Source organism: Aspergillus versicolor (genome assembly GCF_001890125.1).
Source record: "Aspergillus versicolor CBS 583.65 unplaced genomic scaffold ASPVEscaffold_1, whole genome shotgun sequence".
NCBI lineage: Eukaryota > Fungi > Ascomycota > Eurotiomycetes > Eurotiales > Aspergillaceae > Aspergillus > Aspergillus versicolor.
The window spans coordinates 4,833,652-4,857,298 of record NW_024467524.1 but is presented as its reverse complement, the minus strand read 5'-3'; the positions used below and the strand labels follow the sequence as shown (position 1 = coordinate 4,857,298).

The following is a 23,647-nucleotide window of genomic DNA, read 5'->3' as shown; positions in this document are numbered from 1 at the left end:
TTTGCTTTATTGGAAGTAGAGTTGTCGTGGCCAACGACACTCGGTTTCCTGAAGCTTTTTCTACCTGAACGGGAACCTAGACCTAGCTCCCCTCTTGAACTAGGAATACTGGCAAAAAGTCATGACAAAATCTCTCTGACAGCCGTGTAAGTTTACCCTTTTTCATGCGCGCTTTGCTTCGTTGCGCTGCCCCGCATTGGCCCTCCTTTTCCACTACAACATGCAGGCATGAATTGTGGTCTGACCTCTTACAGCTTTCCTTATGGCGAACTACGTTGTCTCAAGATATGTCGTCTTTTCTTTTTGGCTTGTGTGAAGTGGGATCTCTTAGTGGCTTTTTCTCCTTTCGAATTTCGGTTTCGCCGTGAAACTCCGCAAGGCGTTGACTCGCTTGTACGATTTTACCGCGTCGGGTTTCGCCCTATACAATTCACCCGTACCTGTTCGACAATCACACTTCGAGAATAATTGTTCAAGGACCCCTTCGAAACATTTAACAGAGGTGTTTCCGTGATTATGACGTCGCAACCGTCTCCAAGAGACGGACACCGTCTGTCGTTTGCAAAGGTATGCCCAATGCGTCTTGATTTGAACCTGTAGTTCCCTTCTGACAACAGTACCAGATTGCTGCTTTGCCTCCACCATTGAAATCGGAAACATCACAACCCTCAGATGAGAAAGACGATTCTATGTCTCATGATGAACCCTCATTTTCCGAACCACAAAACCCCGTCGGTGATTTACCCAATCATGAGAGCCCAGATTCCGTCGCTTCCAGGGCTGACGCCGTCGACCGAGATATTGACGGATTGTCGAAAACCGTCCATGCTACCAATATTTCGGAGAAGAAGAACCAGGGGAATACCGGGTTCTCTATAGAGAGCCAAGGGAATGGGCCTCTGAGGCGGGAAGATTCATTCGAAGATGATCGAACTCATCTGTCAAACTCCTCAACTAAGCCAACAAGTTTCGATTCAAAAAGTATGGCATCCGTTACGACTTTTGCAATGGACGAAAAAGATTCTCTGCGCCCCGATGACAGCGCCAGCGTTCAAGCCATAGATGAGGAAGAGTCACTCTCTGGCCATGCATCAGGTGCACCGAATTCATTAACTGGATCAGAATCTGGGGCTCGTTTTCGAGACGTCCAACGACGAATGCCTTCCCACAATACAATCTCTGTCTTCAACGATGGTTCACAACGAACGAATGGCCCGACTGGAACCAACTCCCTGGCCAACAACTTTGTTGTTTCTAATCCCAATGCTTTCCCTGGTCAGCTCATACACGGGTTCCCATCTGAACCCGACGAGAAGCTGCTTGAAGCTATGAAGTCTCCTAAGGACCGTCTTCTGATTCTTCAACTGGAAGAAAAGGTCAGGAGTTTTATTCAGAACTCCAAGTAAGTTAATAATCAAATTTACATAACTGGCCAGTCGGTCTCTCCGTCTAACATCTTTATAAGGGAACAATCTTTGGAATTGCCCCCTTCTAACGCCTTCGGCCGGCTCCTTGCACACAAGTTAGGTGATTACTATCACCTTACCCACTTTGTAGACAATAATGTCACATCGGTCCGACTCCATCGGACTCCTTTCTGTCGACTGTGAGTGCATATCTCCGTCTTTGTTCAATCAACGATTACTGTTTCTTGGCTTTCGTTTATTGCAATGATGATTTGAACTTTTTGCTAATGAACTCAGACCTACCCCACTGTCTCTCATACATGCTACCAGCAACGAGACTCCGCCGCCGGCAGTGCCTGCTATGAAGATCATGCGACGTACGGATGGGGAGCGTCCTTCCACAGAAGGTAGTATAGCAGCAAGCTCCTCCGCTCCTTCGAAAGCTACGTCAGAAGCGGGTGATAGTGGTAACGATGCAGAGCGCGGGGGCTCCTCTGCTAAAGATAGATTGACTCTCACTAGGGAGGAACGTGAAGCAAAATACCAAGAAGCCAGAGAGCGGATATTCCGTGATTTCTCAGAGTCAAAAACTCCAGAAACGACCGGGGAATCTAATGCGAACGTGTCCAGATCAAGCTCTACTAGCGGACGCAAGAAGGCACATAGGCAAAAAACGCCTCACGATGACAGCTTCGAAGCACGATCTCAGTTCAACGCATATTATCCTGGAATGCACTCTACCAACGGATCTGTGCCTTACAACATGGGCATGCAGGATCCTTCATTTCCCAACCAGCCATACATGGTAGGACCCGGTGTAGTCCCCTCCAATGTGGGATATATGTCCAACCAAAATAGTGTCATGTATCCGGGGCAGGTGAACATGAACACTGCACCGCATTGTCCAATTCCTGTATCTCCGCAAATGAGTGCAACGGGACCCTGGCAAAACGGACCAACTTCGCAACATATGCCCTACCCCGGGTATTCCATCAATCAATCACCCGCAATGTCTTCGGCCAAACCTGCTGCTGCAATGGGTAACTATCCTGTTTCTAATAATGCGCAGTTCCAGGCCACTCCTGCAGCCTGGTCGTCTCCCCCGTACCAAGCGGCGTATCCGCAACCTTCCCATCGGAATCAAGCTCCAATTCCCTGGTCAAACTATCAAGCACAACCGCTCAGTGCAACTCCTTATCCATACACGCAATACCCAGGCCAGCCGCTGAATACTGGGTTACCGGCCCACGCGGCTTCTCACCCTTTGCAGGCCAACTTCAGCAGATCTCCGTTCAATCCTCAAACTCGTTCCTTCGTTCCTGGTGGTGCTACCAGCTTGGGTCGACCTCCCAACAATGTCCCACCCAGCATGGGCCCATATTCAACCATGCAGGCAAACTTCCAACCCCAGTGGAACCAGGAACAAATTGGCGGAAACTTGTCTCGCGGAACGATACCGGGAGGTAGAGATTCGATCGCAAAATTTGGGACCCCTGCGCATCTTCCTCCAAAACCGCCACCATCCGAAGTCCCATCCGATTTTGAGTTGAAACACCGGAATGCCAACCCGGCGAGCAACTCGTACCCGAACAACACGGTACCACCATCCCAGAACGGCCCGTTGGTTGTTTCAGGAGGTACTGGCGTGCCACGGCCGAATCAATAACGGCCGCCTAGCTAGGTGCTGCCGTTTCTGCCACCTATAACAGTACCTGGGTACTATAGCGGTTGGTGATAGCTATTCGTTCTTCACTCGTTGTGGTAAATAGATAACCTTTCGGCGGACAATTTGTGAAGGACGTCAGACTGGACAATAAACAAAATGGACAACGACTTGACGATGCGAAGGTGGATATAATAATACGTACCGGACGTGACACAATAAAGCTTAGAACCGCCCATTGTTAGTTGAGGAGCTTGCGGAGCGGAAACGACTCGATGGGTGTCCTTAGACAAAAAAAAAAACAACTTATTGCAATTCTCTCTTTCTCCAGCAGCAAAAAAGTAAGCCTGCTACATTCTGAACTCAGTCGCTCAACAAAATGAAATAAAATAAAATAAAATAACCTCAGAGCTTGGAGAGGGAGCTGAATGCTTAAAGCAAACGGTGTCACCAGTTATTTGTACAGAAGAGTGATTGTAATGAAGAAATTGTAGGACGTAGAATACATATGATGCTAACTAAGATACAGGATAACCAGTCGATGCCCACTAGGTTCTCTCTCTATTTCCTCTCGAGTCCATTCTCGACCTCCACCTCGGCCTTATCGTTAATTCCCTCCGTCGCCTTTGCTTTTCCACGCTCGTTGCCCCCATCAAGCTTTACCCGAGAGATCGCTCTTTCCAACGCCTCAACCCCATCTTTGCGAAACCGCGTCACCTTCCGCACATTCATAAGCGTGAGCTCATTCAGCGTCTCAAGTCCCTGGTCACGTCGTCTTGCGACAGCCTTTGCCGTAATCGCAAACCGCATGTCTTTTGGTCCATCCACAAGCTCCAAAATCGCACTGGGTGCCTGATCATCCTTCTTCGGCTCAACTCGCAAAACTCTGGTGTACCCGCCGGGACGGTCGGCATAGCGCTCACGGAGTGGCCCGAATAATTTGGGAAGGATTTCGTGGGGAGTCTGTTTTTGATTCGGTCAATTGTGATGTTCTTTTCTCAGGATGGGTATAAAAGTGCTGGCTTTTCAATGCCACCAACTTTTACTTTTTTGTGTGAACGGAAAGCATACGTAGAATGTAGAAAGGGCAGTCCTCCGGCTTGTTTCGGTATTCTTCTTGCCCAGGGTGATCAGCTTCTCAGCTAGTCTTTGGGCCTCCTTTGCCTTGGCCCATGTTGTTGTTATCGATTCGTGTTTAAAGAGAGAGGTGACTAAGTTTCTGAGAAGAGCTTGTCTGTGAGAGGATTTCCGACTTAGGTGTCGGTATTTGGTTGCACCTCCGGCCATGGTGGAGGTTCAGATTGTCACTTGGAGAATAAATCGGACTTTCGACTGGGTTTCGGCCCGGGTTGGCGGAAAATGAACGGGACGAAAGTTCAACCTGATAAGTAGAAGTCGTCCCGATGGGATTGAAACACAGAGACGCCGGTGAGTAGATAGCGGGAGGGTTGAAGCGTGATGTTGTCGTCTGTTCAAGATTATTGCTGGGCCGCAGTGAAGTCGTCGGAAGGAATTCAATTTCTGCTCCACAGCCAATCGGAATGCGGCGAGCATCGTACCTGCCCGGTGCGCAGAACTTGCTCCAACAATCCCCAACTTCCAACCTTTATCGACAAATCAGTATACTGTTTTTGTGATATATTTGCCGCGTCTTTGGTTGCAACTATACTCGACGTGACTATATCCGATAGCCAAACGCAAACCGTTCCGTCCTTCCCTTGCGCTGTGCGATCACCTTTTGAAGCCCAAGGCCGGTATTCAATTGACCCTGCAGACTCCATACATCACCAATTACGAAACTCATAAATCCCTTTGATCATGGGCTTCTTCACTGGATTTGTATGTCTCACGCTCCTTCAATAATAAGGAGGCTTCCCTTTGTATAAACCAAACACAGGCCTATTAGCTAACAAATGTGATGGGGAAAAAGTTCAGCGGCTTTGCCCTCACAACATCAGTCCTATACATTACGATCCAAGTCCACCGTTCAACACGTCTCGAACAAAAGTCCGCTATCCGCGGCCAAACGAAGACGATTGATTGGTTAGCTTCTTCTCGAGGCGCATACGACCGCCGTTTACTTCCAAAGGATGATGAGGATATTACGTCTAGAGAAAGGGCATTGGCAGCTTCGAAGTCGCCAATGAAAGATCAGCTGAAACATCAGTGGAATGAGGAGGTGCGGTTGTTGGCGAGGAAGGCTTATGAGACCAGGTGGGAGGACGTGCGGGATGCAGCTGCGGAGGGCTGGAGAGGTGTTAGGAGCTTTGTCAAGAGGGAGTGACTATGATTCCTTTTTTTATCGCACGGGTACTTCCTGTGATTGTTAGAAACATATGTGGTGGACTTCGTGGTGAGTATGAAATTTAGATTCTGATACCCCCGGTTTGTATGCTTAGCGTTATCGGTTTGTCTTGTATGTGTACAATAGAATACAGTTGTGGTCATTGGTGGCCTATGAGTGAAATATTATCTGTTTGAAGCTTGCTTCAAACAACCTTCCCAAACAAGGACGTTGTTACGTTATCCTTGGTTTAGAGTTTGGTATATGTACCATTCGAGTAACTTGACATGGCATCAAAAACAAGGTGACCCGTCCGGCGGGATATGCTGGTGTTTTGGCGAAATCTGCGCCGAGCGTTTGCTGATAGGTACCCCAGTTTATCGCGTGGTTTGGAATATCGCATGCACATATAGTGCATAATTGAGTCGTCCCAATCCGGCAAGTTAGATCAACCGGCAGTATTAATGGTAGAATGGGAAGTGGTGCTCAAGCCGTCATCCTCACTCCAAATATCCTTGCTCTCTGCTTCCATTGTACGCATGGCCTGAGCAACATCTTCGAGTTTTGCAACCACATCCAAAACGCTGTTATTAACTTGATCAAAGTACCGATCATTTGCTTCCCGCCTCTCGCGGGCAAGCTGGATATCTTTCTCCGTTTCTTCATCCAAGTTCTTCGACGATTCATCTGCCTCCCCAGGCATATCTCCGGCTGTTCGCGAGTCTCCCTTGGGAGACTGGGGTTTCATGGTTGCGGTTTTGGGATCAGCACCTTCATCTTCAGCTTCACCCCGACCCCAGGCTTGCGCAAGTCGTAGATGCTTCATTCGCAGCTCTTCTAGAGCTTCGGAGTGTTTCTCCCCAAATACGTGCCCGCGAACTGCTGCACTAACTTCCACATCAGAAAGTGCGCTTTGCATCTCTTCCCAAAGCGCATCGGAGCCATCTACCTCGCCCCGGGACTGAGTGCGAGATAGAAACGGGGAAAGACCAGGCGCATCGAGGGGTTTCGGCGATGAACGTCTGCGATTCAATAGTGGGCTGTGGGCTGCAGGTTGACTACTTCCAGGAGCGGAAACTGAAGGTACTGGTGGTTGAAGCGATAGATTCGATGCATTATGGGACGGTGGGCCCTGAAAGAGGGCGGGAGGGGGAAGACGCTGGGAACTCACTTTCCTCAAGGCGTCCGGGCTGAGGTTGGTGTCCATTGATATGGATGCGGCAAAATTCTGGGTGAATTGCTTCCGATAGTTGCCTCACATTCCAGCACATTTATAAGAGTTTCTTTGGATAGTTAGTAGTAGTAGATCAACACGGACGGAGCATCTTAATGCCAAGCTCCACCCTTATCGTTATCGCTATCGGAAGAGCGGTGAATATTTTTCCGATCCGGACCTCGACTCGCTTAGCTGCCGTTTAGGGCGGAGGCGCACAGCAGAACATTTTCGCCTTCCCCGACCTTAGCGAGACGCCGCCGTGAAAGGAACCCTTCGACTCTCGACAACCATCCATCCAGCCGTTCGGTACATATCCATCAGTCGGTAAGTGCGCACTTGTCGTTTATTGTCGTCGTCGTCGTCGTCGTCGTCGTCGTCGTCGAAATTCAACACAAGGAATATTTCCTTCTCCCGGAGATTCCACACTCGATTTTCACCTCTACCATATCCCGCCTCCAAATTCAAGATCACACCACACACTGTCAAGACAGCAATTTTCTAACGTGAGACTCCGCACAGTCGACCTTTCTTCGATCATAATCCGACAAGATGGGTAAGGGACAGCCTAGAGGTTTGAACGCCGCCCGCAAGCTCGCGAACACTCGTCGTGAGAACCGCTGGGCCGATCTGCACTACAAGAAGCGCCTTCTTGGTACCGCCTACAAGTCCTCTCCCTTCGGTGGTGCTTCCCACGCCAAGGGTATCGTCCTCGAGAAGGTCGGTGTTGAGGCCAAGCAGCCCAACTCCGCCATTCGCAAGTGTGTCAAGGTCCAGCTTATCAAGAACGGCAAGAAGGTCACTGCTTTCGGTGGGTACTCTCTTTCCCTTCAACGCCGTATAATGGTTCTATTTGATGAATTGAAGAGGAGGTGCTGGATATGGAAACATCTAAAGGGCATGGATCTGAAGAATGGCCACTAACGAACGCTTTTTCCTAGTTCCCAACGACGGTTGCTTGAACTTCATCGATGAGAACGACGAAGTCCTCCTTGCTGGTTTCGGTCGTAAGGGTAAGGCCAAGGGTGATATTCCCGGTGTCCGTTTCAAGGTCGTCAAGGTCTCTGGTGTCGGTCTGATGGCTCTGTGGAAGGAGAAGAAGGAGAAGCCCCGTTCGTAAACGGGTGCAAGGGGAAGGAAGACGAATGATGGTGCAGGAATGATATCCGAGATTAAGTCGCCGGGGCCCCGTGCTTTTGAAGATTGGGAGGCATGGTCTATGGATCTGGAAATTATGGTTCAGGATGGATGACCCTGCAAAAGCCATTGCAGATACTGCGATTGATATACTTCATAAAAGGCGGCGCCATGATTTTTTTTCTCCGGGGAGGGCCCTAAAATCAACAAATCCTTCAAATTCCTATTTTGCGCGTAAGGAAACGTAGGGCGGGTGGATTTTATGGGAAACCCATACGTGCATATGCTTTCCAGACCATTACGGCTTTCTACGTAATCTGAAATTCGGGCGTAAGTGCTTCGGAGTGATATGATCATTTCTGGCCACACGCATCACATAGAATTATTGCATAGTACGCTCCAAGGAACCATCTAGTTACCTTGTGGATCCCGACGCCTTTACCCCGTCTATGCCGCAAGTGTAGTCCCTATACCGCCATAAAAACGCTTTTGAATTTTTTTTGAGCTTCATATGTCCCCGAATTCGTTAAGTTTGCCTCAAAAGCTGATGTCCTCCTTTCGGTAATGGTCCGACACAATACGATACAGATATGACGGTGCATGTCCACCCCTATATGAAGTTAGAGCGGTTCCTTTTGCGGTCAACTGTGTAGGGGACTTACAAGTTCGTAATATAGAGGTCAATCAATTCAGCAGGAACATAGTCGTACAGGGGGTTTTGCACATCGATCTGGTCTACAAGGTCGCCATCCTCGTAGCCAACAACCTTGCTTGAATCACCGTACTCGATCAAAGAGTCAAAGTCGAATGGATATACCGGACTTAGTTTGTAGACACCGCTTACGACGACACATGGCGTTTGGTGTACCTTAGCGGCCCGAGCAATGACACGGGTACCCGCAGCTGCAACGAGGCCGCCATTAGCGAGAACGGAATGTGTACCTAAGATGACTTTGTTCACCCGGGACATCAGAGCAAAAACTGCGGAGTCGGGAATGAGAATCACTGTGATGCCGTGCGCGATAAGAGGTTTCTGGAAGGAATCGGTGCTGAGAATTTCATCATCGCTCGGGGCGTTGCCACTGACAGTGGCATGGGTAGCCTCGTGGTTGTTAGGGTACGATTCAGCGTGAATGACAGTAAACTTCCGTTTCGCGGCGGCCTTAAGAAGGAATTTCTGTACTGTCGTCGAGGATGTATGTGTGAGGATAATTTCGTTCGAGTGAATGTGATCGAGGGCGTAAGCCGCAATCTGATCGTCCACTTGGCCCAACTCGTCGATGATCTCGTTGATTCCATCTAGAACTTCGGCGCGAATATCCTTGTTTTGGGTATGCCCGGTTAGACGTCCAGATGGCGAGGCCGATGTTGGTGTACCCGGCAATGAGGGTTCGGGTTCTGGGTGAGAGAGCAAACTGAACATGGAGACAGGGTGGGCAGCCAACGATGACATCGGCTTTGAGGCACCTCGATCAGACCCATCATGACGCAAATCCATGTCTGTTAAGTTCACGTTAACTGAAGAGCTTTGTTGCCATGTTTGAAGGCAGAGGCTTACCATCTCCCCCACGAGGCGTCTGCGGTTGGCTTTCAGAGCCTGCCTCACTCAATGTAAAGTCCCCATCCCTATCGTCCTCCGCCTCGTCACGGATTAGTCCCAACACGCGCCTAACAATGTTCCCGACCACCATCTCCCTAGGCTGTGCAGCTATCAACCGTCTTCCCACACTCTGCACCCGCTCAATGAGTTTTGAGGCATCGCTGGTCCTGCATGCAGATATGACGCTACGTAGCAGGTAAGCGGTCGCTGTCGCGCATGATCTCGAGTGTCGTATTTGTCTCCGTTTCAAAAGTCTTCAACCGCTCAGTCAGTTAGTACTGCAGCTGCAGATAGGAGACTGGGGGAGAAAGCCCGAACGCACGAGATCAGGTTATCAATGGATGTATCAATCGGATTGGTCTTTAGGGATTTCAAGAATGACGCCAACCCAGGTGTCAACGGAGCAGATGAGGGTGGCATGATTTTTACGAGTGTATAATCATATATGTCCTGCTGTACATCAGTTAGCGGGCCTCTGAGTCAGGATAAACGACACACGGGAATTTTCCCCAGTAAAGCGTACCTCTGGCACCCTCGGGGGATTTTTTGTTTAACGCGCAAGGCTCGGAAGCTTTAGCTGCAGAAGCGATTGGCGTGGAGCCAAGAGAGCGACGTTCTGCTGCGGAGGGGTAATTCGGGAGTGGGTGGGATGTGCTGGTGAAGGGAGTTTTTTGCCCGCCTTTAGTTTGAGCGCTTGGGGGAGCTGCCTCGGCGGCGGCGTTTGCTTGGCCCAACCGCATCCTCATTCCTCGCTCCCCATAGCAGATCGATCATACCGTCTCCCACTGCCGACCCCATCGTTACTCCTCATCGAGACCTGTCCTCGCGATTGGGCTACCCTGTGCTCTTCCACCCTGCTTGCCCTTCACTTCGATTCCTCTCCCTGCTAGTTAAGCAGCTGTCAACCACCTCTCGGTCCATCCTATTGCATTCCGTCTGCTCCCCAGAAACCCAGGGCTAGAGGAGCCGTGGTTTCGAAGCACGGGCTGTCAACTGGCGCATTGAGGTTAGTGCAGATGAAGATATTTCATACTCTTTCCGATTCCTTCCATCGCTCGTTCAACCTGTTCAGTCTCTGCCAACCTCCGAATGGTCCGGTGCACGCTAACTCCCGCGGATCGCGCCCCAGATACCTGCGCCAGCCCAGACACCCGTGGGCCGCATTGAAAGATGAACTCACTGAATCTTCTGTCATCTCGAGTCATTGGCCAGTCTTCGAATCCGAAGCGTAGCCGCCAGCGATCTCGTTCTCAAGGGGACGTATCCCCTGTGATTGCCCCAGGTGACCTCGCCAAATTTCGGTCCTATAGCGAAAGCAACTTCCATGCCAACGATGTTGATGAAAAAATTGGCGGCGATGCGTCCGCGCCGGCAGACGAAGCTAACTATGATGAACATACGCTTGACGAGAAAACACCCTTAATACGAGGGCTTCAAAAAAGCCCAACGCTTGCTACGAAAGGCTCTTTGGGTCTAATTGCCCAGCGGCTTCTTGAAGCAGTCACCGAAACAATCAAGTTCATTCTAGAAACTTTGGCTGCACCTGGTGTGTATGTAGCACAATGCTTTCGAGATGAAACAACAGGAAGGTACTCGCCATTGACTCCCGTGAGAAAGCTTCAACGGTCTATATCCGGCTCTTCGTCAAAAAGTCCGAATACGGCACGGAAATCTGCCACCCGGGCTGAAGGGAAGCGCCGCTCTGGTTCTATCAGGAAACTGCGAAGCCATCCATCTCGGGACTCCATCGCGTCAACAACCTCCGAGTCGGAGGGGGACCGTCGTGCTATGAAAGGACTCACAAGCAGTAAGCCTCGCACAGCGAAGAAGACCTCGAGCGAAGAATCGATAACCGATGCGACGCCTCCGCGACGGTCTATTCGGATCAAGCTTAACAACGAGGAAACTCTTCAGCGACAGAGGCAACGTCGGGCGCGGAGTGCTGACCTCGACCGGTCGTCGCGGAACGGGTCTGAAGCTTCTGTCGACCCAGAAAGCTTGAAGTCTCCGTCTCCATCTGTACATCTAGTCACACGCTACCCTCATTCACCTGTCCCTCCTCGGCCGCTCATTCCTTCCCGCCTACCGTCATATACGGCTACCGGCAGAAACGCCAGGATTCCCCAGAAAACACTCGTCTTGGATTTGGATGAAACCCTCATCCACTCGCTCGCCAAGGGGGGCCGCATGTCTAGCGGCCACATGGTCGAAGTCAAACTCGCTACGCCGATGACGACTGCTCTCTCACCTGGTGCACCCCCTACAACCCTGGGACCTCAACATCCAATCCTATATTATGTACACAAACGACCTCATTGTGACGAATTCCTACGCAAGATCTGCAAATGGTATAAGCTAGTCGTCTTCACTGCAAGTGTTCAAGAGTACGCCGATCCAGTCATCGACTGGCTGGAGCAGGAACGGAAATACTTCCAAGGGCGGTATTACAGGCAACATTGTACGTTCCGAAACGGCGCTTATATCAAAGATTTGAGCTCGGTTGAGCCAGACCTAAGCCAAGTGATGATCCTGGATAACAGCCCTATGAGCTATATTTTCCATGAAGGTAAGCAGGACATTCCTATTCCTCTTTATTCATTTGGAGCTAGCACTAATGCACGCCCGCAGATAATGCGATTCCAATCGAGGGCTGGATCAATGACCCAACAGACAATGGTCTCCTCCATCTAATCCCAATGCTGGAAGCCCTGCAATATGCCACCGACGTACGGGCGTTCCTAGCACTGCGTAGAGGAGAGGCTGATGCTCTATAAACACCTGTTCTGACTGGCGCAATAACTTTACATTACCTCAACTTGATATCCTACGCGCTAACTACCTAATTCATTGTAAAGAGCCCACAGCCGTTGATTTGAAAGCATGACGAGTGTTTAGCATTACTATCAACATTTATCCTTCCCATACCCCCTTTCTCAGCTACTGCTGTTGCATTAATTGTATTTGTTTATTCTCGTCGTTCATCTTCCATTCTCTTCTCTTCTCAGGAACATTTACAGCGTCGAGTATCACTTAGACGAAGTAATGAAGCCAAGATTGTTTCACTCTTCCTATCCGAGATGCATATATTTAAAGGATGTTCTGCCGCGCCGGGAGTGTTCCCGGTCAATGTAAACCAACCGCCAGTCTCCCGATTGCCTTTCTACGGTTCGCAAACCGCCGAACTTGACTGGGCAATCATCATCCCAGCCCGGAGGCAGGGAGCTCCTACCTCTCTTCGACCTGATACTAATTATTAGCTACTATTACGGTGGGCATGCGCTCGATAAATTCCGGGTTAATTTACTCCAATGACTCTAATCGGCATGACTCCCGAGGTCCACTTTCCATAGTTCGTCATAGTTATGTACTGGCCTCCGAACTCGGCCAACGGGAAACATGCCCCGCCCTTGATGATAGGAAAAGCCAGTGGCTCCAATTTCTGTAGGGGAAGCCCGTACTATATTCATTCATTGCCCTTAGTACTTTGATTGAACACGTATTGATCTGGAAATTTGTAGGTTTGGGCTATTCTATCTAGTAGTATCTACATTTACAGACCCTTGGCTTTCTTCGTATCGGCAAGAGATTCCTTGAGGGCTTCGATAGCCTTCTCAACGTCACCGCGAGCGGGGTCTGTAATGCTAACACCCATGTGTCCGAAGCGGATGTACTTGGTTGCAACTTCCTTGTGCAGACCACCGGCAAAGATGACACCACGGTTCAGGAGGCCGGGGAGAACATCTGGCGGGGTCAGGCCTTCGGGGAGCCAGATTGCTGTCATGGCGTGAGCCTGGTTCTCAGTCTTCGAGGCTAGCTGCTGCAGGCCAAGATCGGCAACGGCGGCCTTGACGCGATCAGAGGCCTGGCGGTGGGCCGCGAAGCGCTCTGACACCGGCCGGGATGTGATCTGGGATAGGGTGGTGTGGAGAGCGTGGACGAGTTGAGTGGGAGGGGTGGCAAAGTAGGAGGGCTTGAGGTTTTCGTAGTTCTGCATGATGGGGATCCAATTGGCCAAGGAGGAGTAGTATGAGGATGGCGGGGTCTTGCGGCCCTTGAAGGTCTCAACTGCCCGGCCGGAAAGCATGAGGATGCTGAGACCGGGAGGGCAGCCGATGGCCTTTTGGCTGGCGGTTAGGACCACATCCAGATCCCATTCGTCGAAGGCAATCTCCTCGCAGCCGACACTGCACACGCCGTCCACAACTACGAGAGTCTGGGGGCTGACCCGGCGGACAACCTCTGTAACCTTCTTGATGTCACTCAGAACACCAGTAGACGTATCGACATGGGTAACTGTGACGATTTTGTATGGCTTCTCCTTCAATGCTTGTTCAATTGCTTCGAAAGATGGACGGTCTCCAATTGGTGCCTTCAGTTGTGTAGCGTTGGCCCCGTATGTTTCCAAGCAGGTTGCGAATGAGTCGGCGAAGTAACCGGAGTGTAGGACAAGAGCGTTCTCGCCCTTCTCGACGAGGTTAGCAGCCACGACATCCCAGCCTAGAGTGCCGCTGCCAGAGACAACAAGCGGCTGAGCTGCGGGGTTTGTAGACTGGAAGAGCTTCCGGACCATAGTCAATGTCTCTCCAAAGGTCTTGACGAAACCAGGGGCGACATGGCTCTCGCTAACGATTCAACCCCGCGTTAGTTCAGCCTTGAAGAGTCAAGTGTAAATATGAAGACGTGGAATAGACTCACGCATAATGGGCCATGGATTGAAGAACAGCATCGTCGAATTCGATGGGGCCCGGAATGAGCAGGGTGGGGTGAGGGGCTTGAGTCGACATTTTGGCAACAGGAGACGAGGGGGGTTGAGAATGAGAAGTTGAAGAAGTATGGAGCGGGGGAGCAGAGCGATCGGGGGGTTTATAATCGGCGTCGTCGGGAGTCTGGGCGTTCCTTTCGGTCGAGAATGGGGTGTTAAGTTCCGGCAGCGGGAGTCTCTGATCCAGATGTCTGGAGATCAGGCTCAGGCGCTGCGATGCCTGTGTGGGCGCCAGAGTTTCCCGAGGGGTCGGCTCTCGACGGGAGAGCCCGCGGGGAAGTCGACTGGATTGGGGATGGAGGAGTGAACCAAATCAACCAAGGGCGCGATCGGGGATCGCCGGAGTGTCTGGTCGGCCCGGTGGTTTTCACAAGCAAAGTGGCAAGTGTATAGAGATATGTACACCGGGAGTTTGCTGTCAGATGGAGAATTCAATCGAGCTCTACTCTGGCTTCCTCTGATGCTGGCTGTCTTAAATAAGGGGGCTCCACGCGTGTCTGACTCCGAGTCTCCAACTGTCTTTTCTTTTTTCTTCACCGGCGACGTGTTTTTCCAGGCGTCTCAAACGGGCGGAGCCTACCGTCTCGGCCGGAAGCAGCCAATTGCCTTGGTAGAGGCTCAACGGGTTTCCCCAGGATATCGAATACCTATGTAGTATACAGTATAGTATGTGGGCATTCCTCTTATTGGCTAGACTTCGGACTTTATCCTCAACAAACTGCAATAATTGATGAACGTAAAGGACGATATAATTGTATCAAGTAGGCGTTGTACCGGCACGAGGCTTTCTCCACCACAAACATACTCCAACTTCTCAGTAATGAAGCAATTCAAGGCACATCTGGGTATATTCTGTCTTCCCAGTCTCTAAATGCTTCGTCCTGTCAAGAACTCAAACGTAGCTTAAGGATGTCTCGATACTCATGTAGGCTGGGACTTATCCAGATCGGGCGGCCGTTTAGGGCTCAGGGCTTCAGTCTGACGATCAGACCCAGCTTCCCCGCGATAGCTTCACCGTTATCGCTAGGTAGCAACCAGTGACCCAGTCTGACAGCTGCATACCAACAAAGGTTACCCAATAGTCCTTCGACACTCTGCGTGAGCTTTTTATCCACAGCCTGCAAAAGGGTCCCCTTGGAATGGGCCATTGACCCATTCACTCCTTCCACGATGACCTCGCGCTTGGTCCTGGTCATTGGTGACCTCTTTATCCCTGACAGGGCCCCCGTATGCGACCAAGTCTACTTTGCCCGGTACTTAATATTTACTAACATGTAATCCGCAGGATCTTCCAGCAAAGGTACACCGCACAGACTCAGTAGGCCACATCATCGTCGGCCACCTCCGCCTCCCAACGTTCCCTTGTTGACAGTGTCGCAGTTCCGCAAGCTCCTCACGCCAGGCAAGATCGGCCAGATCCTATGCCTAGGAAACCTTACAGATCGCAACACATTCGAGCTTCTCCGCCAAGTCGCCCCTGATCTCCAATTAGTCAAGGGCGATTTCGATGTCGACTCTCCCAATCTCCCTCTTTCAAAGGTTGTAACGCATGGAAGTCTTCGGATTGGATTCACGCATGGCCACACCATTATTCCGCCGGGCGATGCAGATGCACTGCTTATTGCGGCTCGGCAGATGGATGTAGACATACTGCTGTGGGGTGGTACTCACCGTTTTGAAGCATTCGAACTGGAGGGCAGGTTCTTTGTGAACCCAGGTAGTGCAACCGGAGCCCTGAGCACAGGGTATTGGCCGGAAGGAGAGGAACCTACCCCAAGCTTTTGCTTGATGGATGTAAGTCTAACCGATTGTTACCCACGCATTCGAAGCCCACACATTCGAATTTTCCCTAGTTACAGGGACGATCTTTCTAACGTCCAGATAGATCCAAGGTGATGTTCTGGTGCTATACGTTTACCAGCTGAAGACCGACCCCAATGGCACTGAGACTGTTGCTGTCGAGAAGGTTTCTTATCGCAAGAATAGCGTACCATCCTCATGAACCAATCCTCCGCATGCTCCCTCTGTACATATGCTATAGATACCGATTCTGTTATGACTTTTCAATACTCATTAATCGATATTCTTTCTCTCCCGACTCAACCCATTACCGATAATGTATTTATTAGATCTGCTTTGTATTAGTAGTGCATATGCTCCGTCTGTTTCTTCGTATCTATATGATGCCAAGAACATGTGATAATCTTTCTTCTAGGCTTAGAACGCTTAAAAGCATGAAGAGTACATATTTTATGGGCTCTAAGTGTAAATAGACAACTGGTTTATGACAAAAAACGTATTAGAAGACAGTAGTAGTACTGCTAGGCCTCATCCGCTCCTTCAAAGAAAGTGATGCAATAGTTGGAGCCCGATCAACGGAGCTTAAGAATTGTGATGACAAAAATTCACTAGACCAGAAAAAGAAACAGTGGCGGCTTCGATCTAACCCAAGCAATCACATTCACAAAGTCCTCTTCTTTATCTTTAATTACCAGTCATTTACCATAAAATACTTGGACTATTTTCGCTCGTTTGCGTTGGGCTTTACTCGAGGTGTGCTGTTTGGCTGGCGTTCACGTTCCTCAAGATATTTTCCTGCCGGGATCCGCTACCCAAAACAGGTGGAGAGCTTCCGCTCCCGCACACGGTTCATCCTAAGACACCTGACTCGAGGAGAGAAAGGCATTGCCTGTTCCATATACAACAATGGCAACAGAAGAACATGAGATCAAGGATGAGCGCCTGGAGGCCACTCACGAGGAAGGGGGTGACGATGAGGTAAGTGATTGCTAGGCTCTACGATGAAGCGGGCGCGAACAAGGAGCTTGCACTCAATGCGCGCGCCTGTTCGCCTTCGCTTGAGAATCTTTCTATGGCCTCATTAAATGTTTATTTCAAATTATTCTTCGAGTATATAGCGGCTAACATGTTTCCTCCTCTAGGAAGAAATCGAGGCCATGAAGCGACGGGTGGCCGAAATGGAATCCGAAGCTGCCAAGTTACGGGAAATGCAAGCTACACTCGACCAACAATCTGAAAGTTTGAAAGAAGACAAGGAGGATATCGATGCTCGGAGTATCTTCGTCGGTAACGTGGACTATGGTGCCTCTCCCGAGGAAATCCAAGCGCATTTCCAGAGCTGCGGCTCAATCAACCGCGTTACAATCCTCCTAGATAAATTCACAGGCCAACCCAAAGGGTACGTACAGCGTCTCAAATCCATATATTGAGTTGAATTTATCTGTTCAGGGACGATCTTTTTTTTTTATACGGGCCCGCGCTGACTTGATGACATAGCTATGCCTACGTAGAATTCGCCGAGCCTAGCTTGGTGGCGCAGGCTCTTGTCCTGAACGAGAGTGTGTTTCGTGGCAGGAACCTGAAGGTAAGCAGACATTGCGGTAGAGGTGGGACCCTTATGATTACTGTGTGCTAACAAAGTATATGCAGGTAACGCCCAAGCGCACCAACCTTCCTGGTATGGCCAGCCGGGGACGCGGTCGAGGCCGCGGCCGGGGATACGGCCGAGGAGGATTTCCTCGTGGAGGCTACCGCGGCGGCTATCGAGGCCGCGGACGAGGCTATGCACCTTATTAATAACGAACGTCTCGCGCGCACCTTGGTAGGATACAAAGAAACGCGCTAGGATGTCTCAAGCGGACCCCGTCGATCAGCAGGAGCACGACAAAGGAAGCGCACACCTAGTGAAGCTTATGGAGTTGAAAGGCGGATATCTGCATCGAACTTATCACGGAAGTCTTCTTTGGAGTTAGGGTTGGGCTGTACTACTGTATGTTAACCATTCTGTCCCAGTGATGTGGGCAAGATGGCGGAATGGATTATCTGATGTCTACTATCCTCTTTATCTTGAACCTAAGACTGGCAGCTAAAGGCTGGGAGAAAAACGAGAAACCACTATTTGAGGGGAATGCATATAAACAAACTACCCAGGTAGGACTTGGTTTTCTTTCGGCTCATATCTGTGCGCGTCGTATGTTGTTGCTCCATTAGATTAAAATTTAGGCTGCCATTGATAGCATTAGCCCGGATCACGGTTCCTGGCTTAGATAGAAGATTACAGATTTCGGCTCTTATATCCCGTGTTGTTGGTAAATCCGGGTGCTCCGCCAAGTATTATTATATAGAGTAGACGACGTAACAACATCATACGGATGCTTTAAGCCACAGACTGGGGCTGAGCCAGGTAGCTGAGTGTCTTGATACCGTGAGCAAAAAAACATGGGGAAGTATCTGACTCGATTATGGGAATAATACTCCACGCACGCGCTATGGCAGCCGGGGTTTTCCTACTTGTCGGTCGAGAATTCTGTTGCCTTGGCCGGTCTGGATCTAACGATCTATAATAAGAGCACAGCAGGAGTCGTCATAAAGAGTCCATCTTGGCTCAGATTCTGATCTCATTGAAAGGATAGACGATGAGAAGAGGAAAAAAGTATTTAATGAAATCGTAGACTGGTGAAAGAGCGATCACCGATGCAGGGACAGTCCATAAAGATCTTAAGTAGTTAGTCGGTAGACAGTATGAAGTAATCTTGGCCACCCCGCCTGTGACACCGTGGGTGAATTTGCGAGGATCGCGCGCCTGCAGGCCAACCCTGTTGTGACTTTCTTTCGCCTTATGAATTTCTGAACGCCTGCTTGGAAGGCCTCGTATTAATATTAACGAGACCCCTCATTTTCGCCACGGCCACAGCAACAGTCAGCCCGAGTCAACCACATTTGCGCGTTGTTCCTCCCGATCGAGCCCCTCGCCTCGTCCTGATTGGCCGCCGCAGCACAACGTCAGGACTTCCAACCCATCCATCTGCCACTGCCAGTGCTGCAGCGACCTTTGCTCAGCCCCAATACACGGTGCAAGTACAACCGCAGTCTCGCCGCGCCTCAGCCGACCCTCAGTCCATCACGTCCCTCTGTCCGAGTTGGTCTTCGACATCTTCGCCTTCCTCTCCAATCCACCCACCGCCCTTTTTCCCTTCCTCCCTGCTCTTCCGCCCTCCGAGCCACCTCCGGACCTCTCCCCTCGAACAACCATCGCTATCACCGGGCGTTTCATTCTTTGAACAGCGGTGGATGTGCACGCAGCAAATCGCTTTATAGGCTTGCCTTTATCGGCCCTCCACACCCCCAGGCGTGTATAACCGACTGGACAACATCAGTGCAGGATGGGGTCCAATCTGCCTGCGTGAGTTCCCTTGTTGGATGATCTGGCTTTTCCCACCTTTCGGAATCATCCTCTTTTCTTTGCCGCTGTATTACTTTGATACTAACATCGAGATATTATAGCCAACCAAATCTGAGGGTTACTAGTAAGATATCAACTACTCCCGCACCGAATAAGGCTCAGCCATCCTGGATGCTGCGGACAAAATACTGACTGAAGATTGCTTTTGATAGTTATCGCTGCTGACGGGTTATACAAGCGCGATGTTTTCCGTATGTTTCAGATGATGACTGGCTGTTTATCATTCCACCGCTAACTCTTATCATCCAGGTCTACCCGATCCCTTCGCTGTAGCCACCGTTGGAGGTGAGCAAACGCACACGACATCAGTGATCAAGAAGACACTGAACCCGTATTGGAACGAGATGTTCGACCTGTGAGTTTTCCCGCTACCAGTTCGACTCCGCGGGTACTAATATATTTGTAATGCTCAAGACGGGTCAATGAAGATAGCATTCTCGCAATTCAGATATTCGATCAGAAGAAGTTTAAAAAGAAGGACCAAGGTTTCCTCGGCGTGATAAACGTGCGGATTGGAGATGTTATCGATTTGCAGATGGGGGGCGATGGTAAGTGACCCTCTTTACCGGCAATTTTCGGGCTGTCACGATGTACATGCATATCCGCGGCTCTTTCGGAATATATCTCGACTGACCTTGGTTGCTTACGGCGTTTGACAGAGATGCTCACACGAGACCTCAAAAAATCCAATGACAACCTTGTCGTGCATGGAAAGCTTATCATTAACCTATCGACTAACCTCAGCACGCCGAACACTAACCAGGCGAACGGTTTGCATCGAACACAGCTCGGACCGTCGACATCAAGTGGACTTGTTCCACAGGTTGCACCAACATCGTCACTCCCCCCGGCTGGCCCTAGCTCCGTCGATCAATCGGCCACTGCATCGAGTGCGTCTTTGAACCCGCAGCGTGTCCCGTCCACTACCCGGCCGACCAGTCAACTTGCCCCTCCAAACGGTGCACCACCAATCCCCAATGGACAAGGCGCCCCGCGCGCCAATCTCAGTTCATTCGAGGATAACCAGGGGCGATTGCCAGCTGGCTGGGAGCGACGTGAGGATAACTTGGGAAGAACCTATTACGTGGACCACAACACTCGGACTACCACCTGGAACAGACCATCAGCCAATTACAATGAACAAACGCAACGTACCCAACGGGAGGCTAACATGCAGTTGGAGCGGAGAGCACACCAAAACCGAATGCTCCCCGAGGACCGGACTGGAACCAGCTCACCCAACTTATCGGAAAGCCAGCCACAAGCTCAAACCCCGCCAGCCGGTGGTAGCGGTAGCAGCAACAGCAATATGGTTTCCATGATGGCGACAGGGGCTACCACTGCAGGCACTGGTGAGCTTCCACCTGGTTGGGAACAGCGGACCACTCCGGAAGGCCGGCCGTATTTCGTTGATCACAACACCCGCACTACGACCTGGGTCGATCCGCGACGACAGCAGTACATCCGGATGTATGGCCAGAATGCCGCTGGCGGTAACACCACCATTCAACAGCAACCCGTTTCTCAACTTGGACCACTACCTAGTGGTTGGGAGATGCGTTTGACGAACACAGCTCGTGTGTACTTCGTTGACCATAACACGAAGACAACCACATGGGATGACCCTCGTCTCCCATCTTCGTTGGATCAGGGCGTTCCGCAGTACAAGCGTGACTTCCGACGGAAGTTGATATATTTCCGATCACAACCAGCACTGCGTATCATGTCTGGCCAATGTCACGTCAAGGTTCGCCGGAATAACATTTTCGAAGACTCGTACGCAGAGATTATGCGCCAGAGTGCTTCCGATTTGAAGAAGCGTCTCATGATCAAATTCGACGGTGAAGACGGCCTGGATTATGGCGGTCTTTCTCGGTAAGGATTAGCTATAACATTCGCTTGGGGTTCAATCGTTGCTAATATGTGCCAGTGAATTCTTCTTCCTCCTTTCTCACGAAATGTTTAATCCGTTCTACTGTCTTTTCGAATACTCTGCGCATGATAATTATACCCTACAGATTAATCCTCATTCTGGTGTCAACCCGGAACATCTGAATTACTTCAAATTTATTGGGCGGGTTGTTGGTTTGGCAATTTTCCACCGTCGCTTCCTCGATTCGTTCTTCATTGGCGCTTTCTACAAAATGATGCTGCGGAAGAAGGTGTCGTTGCAAGACATGGAAGGTGTCGACGAAGATTTGCATCGTAACCTGGCGTGGACACTGTAAGTTCCCACAACTACTTCGTTTGCCTTTTCTTCTTCCAACATATCTTCTAACCACCAACAGTGATAACGACATCGAGGGCATCATTGACTTGACTTTTACGGTCGACGACGAAAAGTTTGGAGAGCGCCGTACGATCGAGCTAAAGCCTGGTGGTGAGGATGTACCAGTGACTAATGAGAACAAGCACGAATATGTCGAGTAAGTTTTGTTCCCCTCCAAGCTAGTCCATCGGCAAAACTGATATCTGTAGGTTGGTTACGGAGTGGAAAATTGTGAAGCGAGTGGAGGAGCAGTTCAATGCGTTTATGTCTGGTTTCAATGAACTTATCCCGGCAGATCTAGTCAACGTGTTCGATGAGCGCGAGCTGGAATTGTTGATTGGAGGTATTGCTGATATTGATGTCGATGACTGGAAGAAGCACACGGACTACCGAGGCTACCAGGAGCAGGACGAAGTCATCCAGAACTTCTGGAAGATTGTTCGCACCTGGGACGCGGAACAGAAATCTCGCCTACTTCAGTTCACCACGGGTACATCTCGTATTCCAGTCAACGGTTTCAAGGATCTCCAGGGCTCCGATGGCCCAAGACGATTTACCATCGAGAAGTCTGGAGATCCAATTGCCTTACCCAAGTCGCACACATGGTATGTCTTTTGCGCAAATCCACCCACCCTTTGTACGTCCTTCACTAACCATTGCCAGTTTCAACCGTCTTGACCTTCCACCGTACAAGACACACGACACTCTAGAGCATAAATTATCTATCGCTGTGGAGGAGACATTAGGTTTCGGGCAGGAGTAGATATTGCATTTAAGCGAATTTTTCAAGGAAGATTGCACATCAATGCATTCCAATCTCCAGACAGCTTCACTCAGATCGCCTCTAGACGACGCGAGAGGGATTCCATACTTCAAAAAGTTCCCGACCCCTCTTTCGTTGGTTCTATTCCGAGCGAAGCACTGCCTAGGGTCATGCCATATCCGTCGAGTCCATCTCCATCTATCCTATCGTTCCCCCTTCCCCCTTCCCGCTTTTTTTTTAATTTCACGGTGCAGGTAGTAATCGCGTTATTCCCCGGTCATTCTTTTTGAGGAGAGCAGGACTCACGTTGAGATCTTACACACGGGCACATGGTATTTTTCGAGCTTTGATTTATCGATATTGTTAACCTGGTTGTGGTGGACTTGTATATACTTGTATTATCTCTAAGAACATGGACGTCTGCGTGCTTTGCTGCCTTTGTTAGTATCGATATAGTAACATGTGATGCGAACACTAAATTTGTTCTTTAGATATTTGCTCTTAGTATCTAGTATTATCTAAATCGACCATGTTTATAAATATTGATGCACACACTGAGTGCGAGCCTGGTGTCTCAAATTCAGTTTGCCGTGCTGGTATGATGTTCCCGTTCCGGGAAAATATATATCACCAACCACGATTATACAGTATGTATCCATTCATCGAAATGGCGGAGAAAAAGCATTGGACTACACAAACACTTGACATTTAGCCGCCTTTCCATATTATTTAATTCCAACGAGCGTAGCTCAGCCTTATAACTACCAAAAGACAGACCAATTTCCGAACAGAGCCGGGCTGAATGCGCCTAACTGCCTACCATATACTATAGAGATTACTGCTGACTTATTAGCTTCTAGTTATACCAGAATACTACGTGAAGAAATTGGAACATGCATGAAGCTATATCAGCCTTTGACTTGTCTTAGAACCATGCCACGACAGGGCTGAGCATTCTGCGTGCTGAACATTTCCAGTCAGGGAGTAGGATTAAGACAACCTTATTATTTTTGATCACCGGAAATCACTACTTTTTCTTGAGGAAACAGCTGATAGCCAGGTCCCTTTGGGCTCTATTTTGATACTGAAAAACCTATCTTATCCCGAGAGAGGCAAACGCGTAGCGTGATGAAGGAACAGCAAGATGCCACAGTACAGAGGTCAAGAAGATCAACGACCGACAGCAGCCGATTGAAAAGGAGAAGGCAGGGCTCGAGAAGCAGGAGCAGCAAAGAGAGAAAGAAACGAAAACAGGCAGAGTTAGGTCCAGGCTCTGGCGCCAACGAC

General features: G+C 49.9%; 11 protein-coding genes across 11 annotated transcripts; 7 read left to right on the top strand and 4 right to left on the bottom strand.

Annotated features, from left to right (window-relative positions):
- Positions 1-516: 516 nt before the first annotated feature.
- Positions 517-3,072, top strand: ASPVEDRAFT_79349 (putative R3H domain protein; the record flags this gene model as incomplete). The annotated part of the gene is made up of 4 exons (XM_040816681.1): positions 517-567; positions 624-1,402; positions 1,466-1,606; positions 1,704-3,072. 4 exons carry the CDS (start codon positions 517-519, stop codon positions 3,070-3,072), a joined length of 2,340 nt encoding a protein of 779 aa, XP_040663412.1.
- Positions 3,073-3,630: 558 nt separating this feature from the next.
- On the bottom strand, positions 3,631-4,356 carry ASPVEDRAFT_24587 (mitochondrial 54S ribosomal protein bL17m; the record flags this gene model as incomplete). The annotated part of the gene is made up of 2 exons (XM_040809682.1): positions 3,631-4,032; positions 4,141-4,356. The coding sequence occupies 2 exons, from the start codon at positions 4,354-4,356 to the stop codon at positions 3,631-3,633; spliced, it is 618 nt and encodes a 205-aa protein (XP_040663411.1).
- Positions 4,357-4,655: 299 nt separating this feature from the next.
- Positions 4,656-5,566, top strand: ASPVEDRAFT_37062 (MICOS complex subunit Mic12 family protein). Its single transcript, XM_040811375.1, has 2 exons — positions 4,656-4,908; positions 5,000-5,566. Exons 1-2 carry the CDS (start codon positions 4,888-4,890, stop codon positions 5,351-5,353), a joined length of 375 nt encoding a protein of 124 aa, XP_040663410.1. The 5' UTR covers positions 4,656-4,887; the 3' UTR covers positions 5,354-5,566.
- Positions 5,567-5,801: 235 nt separating this feature from the next.
- ASPVEDRAFT_68378 (DUF5315 domain-containing protein) lies at positions 5,802-6,560 on the bottom strand (the record flags this gene model as incomplete). Its single annotated transcript, XM_040815984.1, has 1 exon — positions 5,802-6,560. The coding sequence occupies one exon, from the start codon at positions 6,558-6,560 to the stop codon at positions 5,802-5,804; it is 759 nt and encodes a 252-aa protein (XP_040663409.1).
- A 558-nt stretch (positions 6,561-7,118) lies between these two features.
- On the top strand, positions 7,119-7,686 carry rps23 (40S ribosomal protein uS12; the record flags this gene model as incomplete). The annotated part of the gene is made up of 2 exons (XM_040816680.1): positions 7,119-7,377; positions 7,508-7,686. The coding sequence occupies 2 exons, from the start codon at positions 7,119-7,121 to the stop codon at positions 7,684-7,686; spliced, it is 438 nt and encodes a 145-aa protein (XP_040663408.1).
- Positions 7,687-8,240: 554 nt separating this feature from the next.
- Positions 8,241-9,723, bottom strand: ASPVEDRAFT_49607 (translation initiation factor eIF2B subunit beta; the record flags this gene model as incomplete). Its single annotated transcript, XM_040814189.1, has 4 exons — positions 8,241-8,313; positions 8,366-9,203; positions 9,262-9,557; positions 9,626-9,723. 4 exons carry the CDS (start codon positions 9,721-9,723, stop codon positions 8,241-8,243), a joined length of 1,305 nt encoding a protein of 434 aa, XP_040663407.1.
- Positions 9,724-10,473: 750 nt separating this feature from the next.
- Positions 10,474-12,077, top strand: nemA (Nem1-Spo7 phosphatase catalytic subunit NEM1; the record flags this gene model as incomplete). The annotated part of the gene is made up of 2 exons (XM_040816679.1): positions 10,474-11,869; positions 11,932-12,077. The coding sequence occupies 2 exons, from the start codon at positions 10,474-10,476 to the stop codon at positions 12,075-12,077; spliced, it is 1,542 nt and encodes a 513-aa protein (XP_040663406.1).
- Positions 12,078-12,595: 518 nt separating this feature from the next.
- Positions 12,596-15,261, bottom strand: ASPVEDRAFT_59305 (alanine--glyoxylate transaminase; the record flags this gene model as incomplete). Its single annotated transcript, XM_040815472.1, has 3 exons — positions 12,596-13,925; positions 13,999-14,285; positions 15,049-15,261. 3 exons carry the CDS (start codon positions 15,259-15,261, stop codon positions 12,854-12,856), a joined length of 1,572 nt encoding a protein of 523 aa, XP_040663405.1. The 3' UTR covers positions 12,596-12,853.
- Positions 15,234-16,067, top strand: ASPVEDRAFT_59304 (vacuolar protein sorting-associated protein 29; the record flags this gene model as incomplete). Its single annotated transcript, XM_040815471.1, has 4 exons — positions 15,234-15,292; positions 15,351-15,365; positions 15,446-15,859; positions 15,951-16,067. Coding segments are annotated over 4 exons (605 nt in total), but the record flags the coding sequence as incomplete, so codon positions are not given.
- Positions 16,068-16,771: 704 nt separating this feature from the next.
- Positions 16,772-17,662, top strand: ASPVEDRAFT_24579 (polyadenylate-binding protein; the record flags this gene model as incomplete). The annotated part of the gene is made up of 4 exons (XM_040809681.1): positions 16,772-16,843; positions 17,008-17,264; positions 17,363-17,450; positions 17,516-17,662. 4 exons carry the CDS (start codon positions 16,772-16,774, stop codon positions 17,660-17,662), a joined length of 564 nt encoding a protein of 187 aa, XP_040663403.1.
- A 1,586-nt stretch (positions 17,663-19,248) lies between these two features.
- On the top strand, positions 19,249-22,360 carry ASPVEDRAFT_120924 (NEDD4 family E3 ubiquitin-protein ligase; the record flags this gene model as incomplete). Its single annotated transcript, XM_040805834.1, has 10 exons — positions 19,249-19,268; positions 19,370-19,392; positions 19,481-19,519; positions 19,578-19,683; positions 19,743-19,876; positions 19,988-21,203; positions 21,259-21,552; positions 21,617-21,754; positions 21,807-22,202; positions 22,261-22,360. The coding sequence occupies 10 exons, from the start codon at positions 19,249-19,251 to the stop codon at positions 22,358-22,360; spliced, it is 2,466 nt and encodes an 821-aa protein (XP_040663402.1).
- Positions 22,361-23,647: the final 1,287 nt, after the last annotated feature.